Source organism: Scylla paramamosain, chromosome 9 (genome assembly GCF_035594125.1).
Source record: "Scylla paramamosain isolate STU-SP2022 chromosome 9, ASM3559412v1, whole genome shotgun sequence".
Taxonomy (NCBI): Eukaryota; Metazoa; Arthropoda; class Malacostraca; order Decapoda; family Portunidae; genus Scylla; species Scylla paramamosain.
The window spans coordinates 25,217,501-25,233,132 of NC_087159.1; the positions used below are offsets into that span (position 1 = coordinate 25,217,501).

Genomic DNA, 15,632 nt, shown 5'->3' on the forward strand with positions numbered 1-15,632 from the left:
CTCTGTCTGTCTCTGTCTGTCTCTCTCTCTCTCTCTCTCTCTCTCTCTCTCTCTCTCTCTCTCTCTCTCTCTCTCTCTCTCTCTCTCTCTCTCTCTCTCTCTCTCTCTCTGTCTTTCTCTGTCTCTCTGTCTCTCTCTCTGTCTTTCTCTGTCTCTCTCTCTCTCTCTCTCTCTCTCTCTCTCTCTCTCTCTCTCTGTCTGTCTTTCTCTGTCTCTCTGTCTCTCTCTCTCTCCCTCTCTCTCTCTCTCTCTCTCTCTCTCTCTCTCTCTCTCTCTCTCTCTCTCTCTCTCTCTCTCTCTCTCTCTCTCTCTCTCTCTCTCTCTCTCTCTCTCTCTCTCTCTCTCTCTCTCTCTCTCTCTCTCTCTCTCTCTCTCTCATCTCTGTCTCTCTCTATCTCTGTCTCTCTCTCTCTCTCATCTCTGTCTCTCTCTCTCTCTCTCTCTCTCTCTCTCTCTCTCTCTCTCTCTCTCTCTCTCTCTCTCTCTCTCTCTCTCTCTCTCTCTCTCTCTCTCTCTCTCTCTCTCTCTCTTAGTGAATACAATAGGTAAAGTTTTCAGTGCAGTGTTGAATGAGAGGCTGTGTAAGTGGATTGAGACAGCTGGAGTGCTGGGTGAAGAACAGAATGGTTTTCGTAGGGACAGGAGAGCTGAGGACAATATGTTTGTGGTGAATGAAATGATTGAGAAGAAAAAGAAGGATGGGGGTAAATTGTACCTAGGTTTTTTAGATATAGAGAAAGCTTATGATAGAGTGAACAGAGAAATGTTTGGTAGAGTCTTAGAAAAGATTGGATTGAGTGCAAAGATAGTTAACATAGTGCAAAGTATGTATGTGGACACAAGAGCTAGATACAGGCTAGGAGACATAGAGACAGACTGGGTGAAGAGTGAGAGAGGAGTTAGGCAGGGCTGTATATTGTCACCAATCCTTTTTAGCCTGTATACAGAGGAGCTAGCATCCAGTGAGAAGAATGAATGTAGGGGTAAATGTGGGGAATGATAAAGTATGTGTGCTCCTTTATGCAGATGATGTAGTTGTTATGAGTGAATCGGCAGATGAGCTTCAAAGTTTGTTGGATGTAGTGGATGGCTATGGTAAAGACTTTGGAGTAAGGTTTGGCAGTGAGAAAAGCAAAGTAATGATTGTGAATAGGTCAGAGGATGAAAGTAATGTGGTATGGAGACTAGGAGAGAATGAGTTGAGACGTGCAAGAATACAAGTACTTAGGGATGTGGATGAGTCCTAGTGGGTGTGCAAAGGCAAAGAATGAAAAGATAAGTATGGTAAATCGGTGGGTAGGTCGATTGGGAAGCGCGGCAAGGATGAGAGCAAGTAAGTATGATGTGTTGAGAGAAGTGTGGAAGAGTGTGGCTGAGCCATGTATAATGTATGGTATGGATGTGATTGCATGGAATGAAAGTGAAATTGATAAGTTAGAAGTGGGCCAGAATAGAGTAGCAAGGATGCCACTGAGTGCACCGAGGTGCACAGCAGTTGAAGCCTTGAGAGGTGACATGGGATGGAGCACCTTCAGAGAAAGACTCACAAAAGTCACACTTAGGTACAAGATTAGGCTTGAGAGAATGGATGATGCAAGAATAGCAAGGAAGGTGTACCTGTGGAATGAAAGTGGAAGCAAATGGAGGAAGAGATGCATGAGAATGACAGACAGGAATGGATTGCAAGTTGTGTGGGCGATAAGAATGGCTGGTAGGAATCAAAATGAACGTGAATGGGTGGTAACAAGAGGAGGCAGAGTGGGAGCCGAATGGGATGTGAGAAAATGGAAGAATGAGATAGACAAAGAAGTGAAATGTGTGGGACTGAATGAATGGAAGAATGAAATGGAAAGAAAGAAGACCCTGGAATGGTACAAGGAGAAAGAGGCCCCGAGATATGAAAGGTGGTATGATGGAAGCCTGGGCGATGATCTTCTCTTCCGAGCGAGGGCACAATGTATGGATGTGAATGCAAGGAGTTACAGGTGGTCTGAGTCCCGCAGCAAAGTGTGCCAGATGTGTGACATGGGAGAGGATGAGACGGTGGAACATGTGGTGCTGGAGTGTGTGAAGTATGCCAGAGACAGGAATGAGATGATGCAAGTGATACTGACTGAGTTAGGGCATGATAGGAATGAAAGAGTGGAGAAGACAGGAAAGGAATGGATGGTGTTGTTGCTGGGACTGTGTAGAGAGGCGAATGAAAGGATGATTGAGGCGGTGAAAGAGTTTCTGGAGAGAATGTGGCGTGCCAGGTGTATGAACAATTAGGATAGAGGATGCTGTTCGTTTCTCTTTTTTTTTCCCCTTTCTACAGGAGATGCCGATCCAAAGGCCTGGCTCAGGAGTGATCCTGTGCCACCTGTAGCCGTGAATGGTACAAGTTCATGAGAGGTGAGAATATGTCAGGCAGTGTTGGTGTGGAGAGTCTAAAAGTGGAGGGTGTAGTTATAACAGAGAAGGATGGAATCAGGGAGGCAATCAAAGGGTTCTGGGAAGAAGTAGGTGGGGTAGGTGAGATGTTTAGTGTGAGAGAAGAATGTGTAACACTGGAAAGGAAGAATGCAGATGAACTGGATGAAAGAATCAGTAGGGATGAAGTGGAGAGGTGTGTGAGAAGGCAGAAGAATGGCAAGGCAGCAGGTCCAGATGATATACCCTATGAGTTCTACAAGAATGGTGGGGAGGTAGTGATAGACAGAATGACTGAGTTATTCAACCGAGTGTGGGATGAAGAGAGAGTGCCAAGAAAGTGGAATGAGAGCCGAGTGTGTCTGTTGCATAAGGGAGGATTTAAGAGTAAGAATGAGCTGAAGAACTACAGGCCAATTGCATTAGTGAATACAGTAGGTAAAGTTTTCAGTGCAGTGTTGAATGAGAGACTGTGTAAATGGATTGAGAGAGCTGGAGTGCTGGGTGAAGAACAGAATGGTTTTCGTAGGGACAGGAGAGCTGAGGACAATATGTTTGTGGTGAATGAAATGATTGAGAAGAAAAAGAAGGATGGGGGTAAATTGTACCTAGGTTTTTTGGATATAGAGAAAGCTTATGATAGAGTGAACAGAGAAATGTTAGGTAGAGTCTTAGAAAAGATTGGATTGAGTGCAAAGATAGTTAACGTAGTGCAAAGTATGTATGTGGACACAAGAGCTAGATACAGGCTAGGAGACATAGAAACAGACTGGGTGAAGAGTGAGAGAGGAGTTAGGCAGGGTTGTATATTGTCACCAACCCTTTTTAGCCTGTATACAGAGGAGCTAGCAGCCAGGATGAGAAGAATGAATGTAGGGGTAAGTGTGGGGAATGATAAAGTATGTGTGCTCCTTTATGCAGATGATGTAGTTGTTATGAGTGAATCAGCAGATGAGCTTCAAAGTTTGTTGGATGTAGTGGATGGCTATGGTAAAGACTTTGGAGTAAGGTTTGGCAGTGAGAAAAGCAAAGTAATGATTGTGAATAGGTCAGAGGATGAAAGTAATGTGGTATGGAGACTTGGAGAGAATGAGTTGAGACAGGTGCAAGAATACAAGTACTTAGGGATGTGGATGAGTCCTAGTGGGTGTGCAAAGGCAAAGAATGAAAAGATAAGTATGGTAAACCAGTGGGTAGGTCGATTGGGAAGCGCGGCAAGGATGAGAGCAAGTAAGTATGATGTGTTGAGAGAAGTGTGGAAGAGTGTGGCTGTGCCATGTATAATGTATGGTATGGATGTGATTGCATGGAATGAAAGTGAAATTGATAAGTTAGAAGTGGGCCAGAACAAAGTAGCAAGGATGGCACTGAGTGCACCGAGGTGCACAGCAGTTGAAGCCTTGAGAGGTGACATGGGATGGAGCACCTTCAGAGAAAGACTGACAAAAGCCACACTTAGGTACAAGATTAGGCTTGAGAGAATGGATGATGCAAGAATAGCAAGGAAGGTGTACCTGTGGAATGAAAGTGGAAGCAAATGGAGGAAGAAATGCATGAGAATGACAGACAGGAATGGATTGCAAGTTGTGTGGGCGATAAGAATGGCTGGTAGGAATCAAAATGAGCGTGAATGGGTGGTAACAAGAGGAGGAAGAGTGGGAGCCGAATGGGATGTGAGAAAATGGAAGAATGAGATACACAAAGAAGTGAAATGTGTGGGACTGAATGAATGGAAGAATGAAATGGAAAGAAAGAAGACCCTGGAATGGTACAAGGAGAAAGAGGCCCCGAGGTATGAAAGGTGGTATGATGGAAGCCTGGGCGGTGATCTTCTCTTCCGAGCGAGGGCACAATGTATGGATGTGAATGCAAGGAGTTACAGGTGGTCTGAGTCCCGCAGCAAAGTGTGCCAGATGTGTGACATGGGAGAGGATGAGACGGTGGAACATGTGGTGCTGGAGTGTGTGAAGTATGCCAGAGACAGGAATGAGATGATGCAAGTGATACTGACTGAGTTAGGGCATGATAGGAATGAAAGAGTGGAGAAGACAGGAAAGGAATGGATGGTGTTGTTGCTGGGACTGTGTAGAGAGGCGAATGAAAGGATGATTGAGGCGGTGAAAGAGTTTCTGGAGAGAATGTGGCGTGCCAGGTGTATGAACAATTAGGATAGAGGATGCTGTTCGTTTCTCTTTTTTTTCCCCCTTTCTACAGGAGTTGCCGATCCAAAGGCCTGGCTCAGGAGTGATCCTGTGCCACCTGTACCATCAAGATCAAGATCAAGGTCAGACCATCAAGATCAAGCTTCAAAGCTTCTGAGCTTCAAAGTTTGTTGGATGTAGTGGATGGCTATGGTAAAGACTTTGGAGTAAGGTTTAGCAGTGAGAAAAGCAAAGTAATGATTGTGAATAGATCAGAGGATGAAAGTAATGTGGTATGGAGACTTGGAGAGAATGAGTTGAGACAGGTGCAAGAATACAAGTACTTAGGGATGTGGATGAGTCCTAGTGGGTGTGCAAAGGCAAAGAATGAAAAGATAAGTATGGTAAACCAGTGGGTAGGTCGATTGGGAAGCGCGGCAAGGATGAGAGCAAGTAAGTATGATGTGTTGAGAGAAGTGTGGAAGAGTGTGGCTGTGCCATGTATAATGTATGGTATGGATGTGATTGCATGGAATGAAAGTGAAATTGATAAGTTAGAAGTGGGCCAGAACAAAGTAGCAAGGATGGCACTGAGTGCACCGAGGTGCACAGCAGTTGAAGCCTTGAGAGGTGACATGGGATGGAGCACCTTCAGAGAAAGACTGACAAAAGCCACACTTAGGTACAAGATTAGGCTTGAGAGAATGGATGATGCAAGAATAGCAAGGAAGGTGTACCTGTGGAATGAAAGTGGAAGCAAATGGAGGAAGAGATGCATGAGAATGACAGACAGGAATGGATTGCAAGTTGTGTGGGCGATAAGAATGGCTGGGAGGAATCAAAATGAGCGTGAATGGGTGGTAACAAGAGGAGGAAGAGTGGGAGCCGAATGGGATGTGAGAAAATGGAAGAATGAGATAGACAAAGAAGTGAAATGTGTGGGACTGAATGAATGGAAGAATGAGATGGAAAGAAAGAAGACCCTGGAATGGTACAAGGAGAAAGAGGCCCCGAGGTATGAAAGGTGGTATGATGGAAGCCTGGGCGGTGATCTTCTCTTCCGAGCGAGGGCACAGTGTATGGATGTGAATGCAAGGAGTTACAGGTGGTCTGAGTCCCGCAGCAAAGTGTGCCAGATGTGTGACATGGGAGAGGATGAGACGGTGGAACATGTGGTGCTGGAGTGTGTGCAGTATGCCAGAGACAGGAATGAGATGATGCAAGTGATACTGACTGAGTTAGGGCATGATAGGAATGAAAGAGTGGAGAAGACAGGAAAGGAATGGATGGTGTTGTTGCTGGGACTGGGTAGAGAGGCCAATGAAAGGATGATTGAGGCGGTGAAAGAGTTTCTGGAGAGAATGTGGCGTGCCAGGTGTATGAACAATTAGGATAGAGGATGCTGTTCGTTTCTCTTTTTTTTTTTCCCTTTCTACAGGAGTTGCCGATCCAAAGGCCTGGCTCAGGAGTGATCCTGTGCCACCTGTACCATCAAGATCAAGATCAAGATCCTGAACTACAGCGCTGGTGCGAGTTGTTATAGTGGTATCAGAGGGAGTGAAAGCATTTTGCGTGATTCAGACACTAGTACTGTCTGGAAATATACAATTACTGGGAATTCATGGTAAAGTTCCACTTCCTAGACAACCTCTCACTGCGGAGTTTCTGAGTGGCCGCGGCGCGCTGCCCCAGGGCGTGGAGTGTACCGACTCTCCTTCCTTGCACACGCAAAGCCACCAGTGATATTGTAGCTGACAGCCGTGCTCACACTAAATGTTACAAGGTTGTGAATGAACTAAAGAGAGTGGACAAGGTAATGTGGTATAAAGTCAAACCAATCTTAGCAGTACTTTGCCAGCTATTTTTTCCTGAATGAAAATTATCCATGCATTAATTGCTCTTGAAGGAGACTAGTAGTCACTGGTTGATGCATGATTTACTCAGAGAAATGTGTGGAGCACGTTAAGGCGAGATAAATATCCCTAACTTCAACAACAAAGAAAATTTCAGAAAGATGCTAACTGGATTAAGATTCATATTATTAATGTGCCAGTATTTAATTTCTTACCTTATGAAACACATCTAGTTTGTCATATGTCTATAAACCTTCAGCAATTATTGAAATGCTTTTTGAATCAAATTCAAGAACTACTACTTTTATGGTTGAAAAATAGGGAATAAATAAGCTACCAGTGGCTGCTGTGGCCACTGATTCCTTCCCTACTGATACAGCACACTACAGTTTGGTTAGGTTAGATTAGGTTTGGTTCAGTTTGGTTTTGCTCATTTCAAATATACTACCATGGTGAAGAGTGAATATTTGGGTCGCCATCTGACTGAATGCTGAGGTGTGTCGCCACCTGACTGAATGCTGAGGTGTGAAGTTGAACACTTACCAGTGAATGGTTATGATTGGACTAGTGGCAAGAACATTTTTATTCTGGGTGTATTGTGTATTTTCATGTATTTTTAAATGGAGAATTTTATTTTCCTACTTGGAAATCTGTTATATTCCAAGGAAAAAAAACTATCTCCATTTTGAAAAGCACCTAAAAACACTCAGAATTAAAATGTTCTTGTCCAAGTTTGAGCAACATTATTAAAATGAATCTTTACTGCTAACTGTATATAATTGACCTCTGTGTGCTTACAGCCCTGTTCATGAATTGAGCTCATTCATGGAGGTTTCATGAATTGAGCTCATTCATGGAGGGAGAGAAAGGAGAGGGAGGAGAGGAAAAGATGACAGCAGCAGCAGCCAGTCACTGGTGTTGGAGTCGCATCTCCCCAAGCCACCTAGACCACAGACAGCGGCTGCCAACTGCCATCACTCTCCACCGTCTAGTTCCCCGTCCTTCTCCCTCTACCCACCAGGCTGCTGCCACCACTTCCACATTTAAGGTAACGGTTTGTCAGGTATGAACATAAACTTGATATGATATTCCTATCAAATGTTATTTCATAATGTACCCATGAATATTTCAAAACTGAACAGTCACTACCTGTGTAGGTATCAGATTTTACTAGAATTAGATTTCTAAAAATATTCTACCTTCTATAAATATTGCCTTTGTGCTACTATAATACATATACTCCCCAAACAGTATATCAAACCTGAAGAAGTAAAGGCAGCACAAATTAAAGCCAGACAAGAGATTTTGGCATCCAGACTGGTTTCTCAACCCCCAACCTCAGACACCTCAGCTCCACCTTCATCCCAGAACAAGAAACACCACCACAGGAAAGATGGTTCTGGCTCCCAGGCATTATTTCCTTGCCGTCTGGGGAGTGGGGAGGTAGGGATGCGTCGTCGCCAGCTAACCAGACTTGTGTCCCAGATCTCACGCACTCTTGTGGACCTTCAGGACCTCAGTGAACCACGCCAGAGAGACTTTGTAGCTCCACTCGAGTTAGAGATCAAGAGACGACGATGGAATGAGTGTGCACGATTAATGCGACGGTCACTGTTTGTGCTCAAACAAGAGGTATGTGTGTGTGTGTGTGTGTGTGCACGCTCAGTTTTGGTTGACCCCCTTGTGAGGATATCAGCCTGTTATATAGATGAAATAAATATTAAAATTTATTTTTTACGTAGCTCATGTACAAAGAAAATATTTTACCATATCTTAGTATAATTTATTGCCTGATCTGTAACAATGTTAAAGTAGCAACAGAGTTGTACTTGAAACTTTCCCTTGTTACCTGTTGCCTGCCCATCCTGAGTCACTTCTGTAAACAAGGGTGAACATTTACTTTGTGTCTGCAGGTAGTGGCCCTGGAAAGAGAAAGTGGTCAAGGGACAAGAACCAGCCAGCACCTAAGAGCATTGGCAGCAGTTGCTCGAACCATCAACATACAGCTGATGGTGAGGGAATAACATGATCTACACAACTCCTCCCTCCCTTGATATCCACTCCCACACTTGCTTAATTTCCATTGCAACAGTCATGAAAAAATATAAATGAATGCTTGATACAGTAAAATCCCTCTCATCCGGCATTCAAATATCCGGCAGCTTCAAGTATCCGGCACATTTTTCGCCGAGCCTTAAAATCAATAAAAAATCAATGTGTACTCATATAATCGATTAAAATTCCTACGCGAGGCATACTTTGTCCCCTTGCCACCAGAGCGCACTGCTTCGCGCCACCCGCGGCCCACTGCACTGTGTTTACTCAGTGACTCGGTCCCGCGTGTGCACTGTTTATCGCCTGACACCTTCATCATGCCTAAAGTTGTAGAAAAGAGGAAGCGTGTTGTGCTTACACTTAAGCAGAAGGTAGACATTTGTCGACAATTAGAGAGAGGTGAAAGCAGACAGCAACTAATGGCAGAATATGGTGTGGGCTCATCAACTATTTATGACATTAAATCCCAAACGAAAAAGTTGCGGGATTACATGAAAGCCACCGACACCCTAAAGGCAGCAGAAAATCGTCACACACTGCAGTATCATAGTGGTGAAGTGATGGACAAAGTGTTATACGAGTGGTTCAGCTTGAAAAGATCAGAAGGAGTCACAATTACAGGCCCAATGCTACAACTGTGTGTTGGTGAGTGTGAGGTGGCAGTGCGGGTGGCGACGCGCGGCACGGCGATCAGCTGATCTTTGTTATGGTAAGATGCGTGAGTGTAGGGTGGTGATTGTGGACATAATTTCACTTCTATTCAAGTATCCAGCAATATCCAAGTATCCGGCAATATTCAAGTATCTGGCATGTCGCGGGTCCCGTTGATGCAGGATAAGAGGGATTTTACTGTAACAAACTGTTGCTGGGACAAATCTTACAGTCTGCTTTTTTTTTTCTATTAATTTTAATAGTGCCATACTTGTTAACAAAGGATACATGCTTTGACACCTCTTGCCTCTGCTCATTCTGTAATAGGTACTCAAATTTGATATAAACAATGGCAAAATAAAATATTTTCCTTCATGTATTTACATGGACATGATAACACTGGACAGGCTATTAATTGGCCATTGCCTGACCTCTTTCAACATCCAGCATGTCAGTTCAGTCTTCCTACCAATATGTCATTGTCCATAATACACAGAGCACTCAAATTTTAGAAAACTGCAAGTAGCAAACACCTTTTACATTTTTTGTCATTCTCAGTAGACTACACATTTTGCACATTTATATAACGTCTCTACATTACAGACACTGAAGTCCCAGGCAGAGTCCTCCTGTGGTGACTTTGCCTGGACAGAGGTGCTGGAGGAGTTCTTTGGGGTGGCCCGCAGGATGTTGGTCCTTGCCGCCAGGGTGGGAGTTCAGTCCCCGCCATCCTCAGTCAAGGTGAGGAATCTGTCTTGAAGTAAAGTTTTAAGACTTGTATTCATGCTGCTTCATGTAGGAATAACAACAAGGCCTATAAGTCATAGGCTGATGCTCTCCCTCTGGGAGTATGCAGTTCCTTGAATTCTTCAGACTGGCTGATATCTTTAATTACTATAATAATAATCATCAATTATAATAATCATCATCTACCTATATCTATATAGATGAGGTGGCCCAGACAGAGCAAAACACACACACACACACACACACACACACACACACACACACACACACACACACACACACACACACACACACACACACACACACACACACACACACACACACACACTTTCTTAGCCTTGTCAGCCTCCAGTGGAAAGGGACAAATCTTATGGACTACCCTACTACACCTCAGGAGCTTAGGTATAGCACAGCTGGCCACATGATAATAATTTATCTTTGCAATCATAATAATAATAGTTATTATTATGATATTCTTCCAGCAGCCCAGGCCAACATAATACTACACTTGCTGTCATTTCTTCAAAATGACCAGCCATTTTAGTGCCAGTTCAGCAAGTTGGCTGTTTGGTCACTTGATTGTGTTATCTACTCATGCTTCTGACATACATGTACCAAGTTAGTTTAAATCACAGGATCTTTGTGTTCCATATCTTTAATTCTTTGTAACTGTGTCCTTTTTAAGTGGGCCACATTGCCTCAAGAGAGGGTAGCTGCTGGCATAGAGGACACCAGTGGCCAGGAGTCTGCTATAACCATCTCAGATGTAGACTCCACCAACATTCACCTCCTGCAGTCAGGCCATGTGAGGGACAGGCTGGCCCAATTGGCAACACTCCACCTCAAAAGAAGGAAAAAGGTGCTCACTCGTATACCCTGCACCTGGTAAAGCAGCTTTTGTTTCACTATGGTCTTGGTACATTTTATTATGTGTAGAGCATGTTTATAATTTACAAAATAGTAAATTAATTTAGTATTAACTTAAAGAGTATACATTAATTTTGCTATACTCTCATGAGTCAGAACTGCAAGGTATGCTTTATACAACTTTACAGCAGAAGAGTCAAAACTCTACAATGACAGAGAAGAGGCAGAGTAAACAGTACATTGTTTTGGAGCCCTTGAGAAAACAACTTGACAAGGGAAAAACATCTTTGGACACAACAGCCACACACCAGTCCCCTGCCAGCCCCTCCCACTTGAAGGTCAGAGCATGTGAAAGTAGTATGAGAATTTGGTATAGCTGTGAAGGCCTTTATAGGAGTCTCTGACACATCTGATCAGATTGCAGCAGATGCAGGGAGATGATGAGTTTATTGTAGTGTAGCAAAAGCAAATCAATGCTGCCTTCTGGCCCTGGTGCAAAGAATTAGATTAAAATTTCCCTGTGGAAGGGGCAAGAATATTGCCACCTTGATCATAAAAAGTGAAAGAGCAAAGGAATTGAACATTTTATTTCATTTTCTATATTTTCATTGTGACACTGAGTCAAGATGTGATGATTTTTTAAGGGACTTTAGACATCAAGGTATACTTAAAAGTTAGTATTTGTTAGTAATTTTGTCCCTGTAATACCTCAGTTGCCCTCACTTTCCCCTAACAAATTAGTGTCTGAAGGAAAAAGGATTGAATGACCAAAACGTACTACCTTTTTCCTTTCATGTAATTAGTTTCATATTGATTCATTTACTCACTTAAAGGAAGATGATGGCAACACTTCTGGTGTCGTCTTGGCTCCCATGAACACCAGCCACAGTGACCTTCACTCTCTGCCATCAGTCTGCAAGACCTCTGCAGGCATACAGTCTCATGACTCGTACTCCAGAACAAATTCTGCAGCAGCCCCTCAGCTTCAGACCTCACAAACACAAACTAGTAATGTTCCAGTCTCTCAGCCTCAGCTGCCATCGCATCAAAGTGACTTGCCAGCCTCAAAGACCTACACCGACATGTTACCTCATGCAAGCCTCTCAGTACAAAACCTTACAGAACAATTGTCATTTTTGCTGCAGAGGTAAGTAACAAAGGTCATTTACCATGATATGTATATTCCTTTCATTTTTGTGCCTTTCAGTTTTGTGCATTATCTTTACATTCATAAAGCCCTTAAGTCTGTCTTTTTTACTGATGAATGTTTCATTAACAATGTACATTCATGTGTATACTTTAGATGAGACACTCTCCCTGCACAAATCTGCAGAATTGCAAACAGATGAAGTATATATATACCATTATTTATATTTAGTAAACTTGGTATCTTGTACATTGTAGAGTCTGCAAGTTAGAAGACAACAGGAGAAAAACAGAAGCACTGATAGCAGAGGTTTCCCAAGTCACTCACACACCAGATGTCACACAGAGCTTGGGTGATGCTGTGCAGCGAGCTAGACTAATCCTCACAACAGTGAGAGGTGCTGTGCCTCACCCTCAGCCACTTGTACCTAACATTAGAATCACTGGTATTGATTCTCTCCCAAAAAACACTGGCTTGTCCATAAAGATTCCTGATGGAGCTCCTCCAAGAACTTCATCAGATGCTTCAGGAGCCAGCCTTTGTTCAGAAGAAGTAAAGAAGGATGTTAATCCATTGGAAGGAAAATGGTTGACTGGAGAGAGTGTGATAGAGCAGGTGAGACGACAAAAAGAACAATTTTGGTTCTCTCTTGCTGAACAGGGCTTTGTGAGACCACCAGAAACTTTGTCCCTCACTGGAGAGAAGTGCAATAATGACCAGTCAGTAAGTTGTAAAGAGCCCTACAAAACCACTGCAGAAGAAAAACTAGAGAAAACTTCACCAAAGAAAGCTGCAGCAAAAATACATTTACATCAGCAAACTCAAACAAAGTCTCCAGAGCAGTGTCAGTCTTCAAATAAGAGTGACTCAACCTCAGACCTTTCCAGTTATGCTCCTGCCAACAACAAAACCCAGCACAGTCCCTTTGACAGTAAGATTAAATCTGATGTTTCTTCTGCTGATGCCAGGCAGTCTTTCTCTATTCAGAATCAGCTTCAGCAAAATGTGCCTGCTGAGAACACACCCTCAGGGGTGCCCAGCAGTACAGAGACTGAGTCACAGAGTTTCCCATCTTATGAAGGGGTCACCAGCCTGCATGAATAAGTCTGTGAGGTGACTAGTAGATCTTGTTGCAGGAGCTGAGTTTAAGGAGGCATGTAGTGAATTTTTTTTACTTATGCAAATACAGAATTATTTAAGCAGTCCATTTTTATTTATTAAATGTAGATTTGAGTGGGTGGTTCTGAGAAAATGTATTTGAAAAAAAAGTGTCTCTGCAAATTGTGTACCATGAAATTTTTCCACATATACTTAACCAATAATATACTATGGAGTATGCATCTGTTTCTCTTCCCTCATTCATATATATGCCAGGCCAAAAAAAAAAATAAATAAATAAAAATAAATAAAAATTTGATGGTGTTGAGGGCTAGAAAAATTGTAGTGTAGGATAAGGGATGGGAAGGAAGAACAGACAGGTGCTGAAGCACTTGTGCTGAAGTTGCACACTATATATATATATATATATATATATATATATATATATATATATATATATATATATATATATATATATATATATATATATATATAATTTATTTATTTATTGTGGACATTTATACTGGAAAATATTTCGTATACAAATATGAAATATTTCTGCCTGCGACTCACACCTGTGTGACATGGAGGTGAATGCCAAGGTCATGAGCAGCTACATAGAGATATACAAGTACAACAAAGGAGGAGGGAGGGACCTCCCAGCCTTCCCCTGGGCATATTATATAAAATACATTAGTTATAGGAAGAAAGTTTCACGCTAGGTACTTTTAAAGGCCCTAAAAATAAAAAAGAAAAGAAAAATAGACATATAGCTACCTAATCACAATTTAATCCTTAAAAGTACGACGAACGAAAGGAAACGAGCATCTACTGAAGTGAGATTCTAATTGAGGTAGCGTCGATACGCCCACTACCTGTTATAAAGGCGAATTTGGTCAAATAAATATAAAATTGAAACAAATACAATGTTGTGTGTGTACAATGCAGGGGGACAAGGCGTCCCATATCGAGCCTTTCCGGGACGCCTTTTGTCCCGTATTTTCAAGATTTTAAAAACTTCACATGAAATTTCACAGCTATATTAATTCGAAAACAATAATATCTAAGTGAAATTTTATATGAGAGGACCAGCCGGTGTCATACCAAATCTCTGCCGAGTCCAAATTTTTCCCCGGTGATGCCACTGCGCATGCGTACCATATCGAGGCGGCTGGATCAAAACCTCACCTAGGTATTTCATATATATATATATATATATATATATATATATATATATATATATATATATATATATATATATATATATATATATATATATATATATATATTTTTTTTTTTTTTTTTTTTTTTTTTTTTTTTTTTTTTTACGTATTAACAACTATCTTTTTTTTATGTTTAATTGGGAAGTTACTATTACTTTATAGTATATGGATATGTTAGGATAGGAATGGGGCAAGTAAACAAGGGTGGTAAGTGATAACAGAACACCAAAATCTTCTCCCTTTGCCTATATCAAGTCCTACCAGCATATTTTATATTTATGTATTTTACGTATTGCCAATATCGGTATGGAATTGCTTTATTGTATGTGGATATGTTAGGATAGGAATGGCGCAAGTAAACGCGGGTAGTGAGTGATAATAGAGCACCATATGTCAAGTCCTGCCACTATGTTCTATGTTTAAAATATTCCACAGACAATGGAGCAATAGTAATTTCTCAGCAAGATTCCATACCGATGTTGATAATACGTAAAATAAATAAATATAAAATATGTTGGTAGGAAAAGGGAGATTTTGGTGATATGTTATCACTCACTACCCTTGTTTACTTGCCCCATTCCTAACATAACCACATACAATATAGCAATAGTAATTTGCCGATAAAACCTCAAAAAGTTGTTAATAATACGTAAAATTATATAAAATACCTGGGTGATTTTTTTATGTCGCCTGAATATGGTGCGCATGCGCAGTGGCGTCATCCTGGAGAAATTTGGACCCGGGAGATTTCGCACGACACCGAACCTGGCTAACAACAAAACATAAAATGGGCCCACCTGTTTAAATCAAGTGAAATGTACAAGTCAATGAAGCAGGTCCTGGACCCCAGCTGTAAGGGACTTTGCGCTGCGAGCTTGTGATGTGCGCTTCACATACCCCGTTAGTATCCATATACCTCTCCATTTTAAGTGTACCGTATTTTAGTTTTCAAAATCTGGTCACCCTGGTACAATGTATAGGAAAGATACCGCTTCCCAATATATCAATAACCGCACCCAAGCTGCTGTGGACACCATCATTCATGCCATCATATCAGTAGTCTTTCATACACACCAACATAGAGGTTTGAAAAAGGCGCTATTGAAGCACGGCTCGAGTAGCGCTGAGATGTTTATTTATCCTTACCATTCTTAACTACCTAGAAGCTCTTCTGAGGTAATATTTCTTCAAAAACTAAATTATTTGTCTGTTATGGTTATGTTTTATTTCCTGTATTCCCACTCCTTATGACATGGTATGAAGTTGATATATATTGATAGGTGGCACCTCCGTGGCCTCTACCTTGAGATAAATCCGGGTGAGAGAGAGGCACTGGCAGTGGCACTGAGACAGGTGTAGGACGGTAGCGGTGCCCGCCCCCGTCTGTCCGTGGTGTGTGTGGCAGAGTAAAGGTAAGCTTATGTGAAGTTTTGCAATG

The 15,632-nt window shown here is 42.0% G+C and overlaps 3 protein-coding genes across 16 annotated transcripts in view; all 3 read left to right on the forward strand.

Moving 5' to 3' along the window:
- The first annotated feature begins 427 nt into the window (after positions 1 to 427).
- Positions 428 to 5,298, forward strand: LOC135103745 (uncharacterized). Its single transcript, XM_064010439.1, has 2 exons — positions 428 to 2,394; positions 4,627 to 5,298. Exon 1 carries the CDS (start codon positions 1,231 to 1,233, stop codon positions 2,269 to 2,271), a length of 1,041 nt encoding a protein of 346 aa, XP_063866509.1. The 5' UTR covers positions 428 to 1,230; the 3' UTR covers positions 2,272 to 2,394; positions 4,627 to 5,298.
- Positions 5,299 to 5,956: 658 nt separating this feature from the next.
- On the forward strand, positions 5,957 to 13,209 carry LOC135103743 (uncharacterized). 4 transcript variants are annotated; one of them, XM_064010433.1, is made up of 9 exons: positions 5,957 to 6,080; positions 7,207 to 7,454; positions 7,658 to 8,038; positions 8,320 to 8,418; positions 9,716 to 9,853; positions 10,545 to 10,718; positions 10,915 to 11,064; positions 11,560 to 11,873; positions 12,131 to 13,209. In XM_064010433.1, the coding sequence occupies exons 2-9, from the start codon at positions 7,260 to 7,262 to the stop codon at positions 12,975 to 12,977; spliced, it is 2,298 nt and encodes a 765-aa protein (XP_063866503.1). In that variant the 5' UTR covers positions 5,957 to 6,080; positions 7,207 to 7,259; the 3' UTR covers positions 12,978 to 13,209. The 4 variants fall into 4 exon arrangements, with proteins under 4 accessions (XP_063866503.1, XP_063866502.1, XP_063866506.1 ...); XM_064010432.1 differs by having other exon boundaries at positions 6,069 to 6,366; XM_064010436.1 differs by having other exon boundaries at positions 6,069 to 6,366; positions 11,639 to 11,873.
- Positions 13,210 to 14,957: 1,748 nt separating this feature from the next.
- LOC135103741 (serine/threonine-protein kinase TNNI3K-like) overlaps positions 14,958 to 15,632 on the forward strand; it is a 33,371-nt gene continuing 32,696 nt past the window's right edge. For 2 of the 11 annotated variants that reach the window (XM_064010423.1, XM_064010428.1), the window contains exon 1: positions 14,958 to 15,094. The gene's annotated coding sequence lies outside the window, so the exon portion shown is untranslated. Of the gene's footprint in view, positions 15,095 to 15,467; positions 15,607 to 15,632 lie in introns of those variants that run through there. The other 9 variants (XR_010270192.1, XM_064010430.1, XM_064010422.1 and 6 more) reach the window with 6 other exon arrangements.

Excerpts from the sequence above, each read along its gene's own strand:
- LOC135103745 (XM_064010439.1), top strand. The coding sequence starts at position 1,231 with ATGTGGATGAGTCCTAGTGGGTGTGCAAAGGCAAAGAATGAAAAGATA.
- LOC135103743 (XM_064010433.1), top strand. The coding sequence starts at position 7,260 with ATGGAGGGAGAGAAAGGAGAGGGAGGAGAGGAAAAGATGACAGCAGCA. Across the intron at positions 8,039-8,319 it reads TGTTTGTGCTCAAACAAGAG|GTAGTGGCCCTGGAAAGAGA; the intron begins GTATGTGTGTGT and ends TTGTGTCTGCAG. Across the intron at positions 9,854-10,544 it reads CCCCGCCATCCTCAGTCAAG|TGGGCCACATTGCCTCAAGA; the intron begins GTGAGGAATCTG and ends GTCCTTTTTAAG.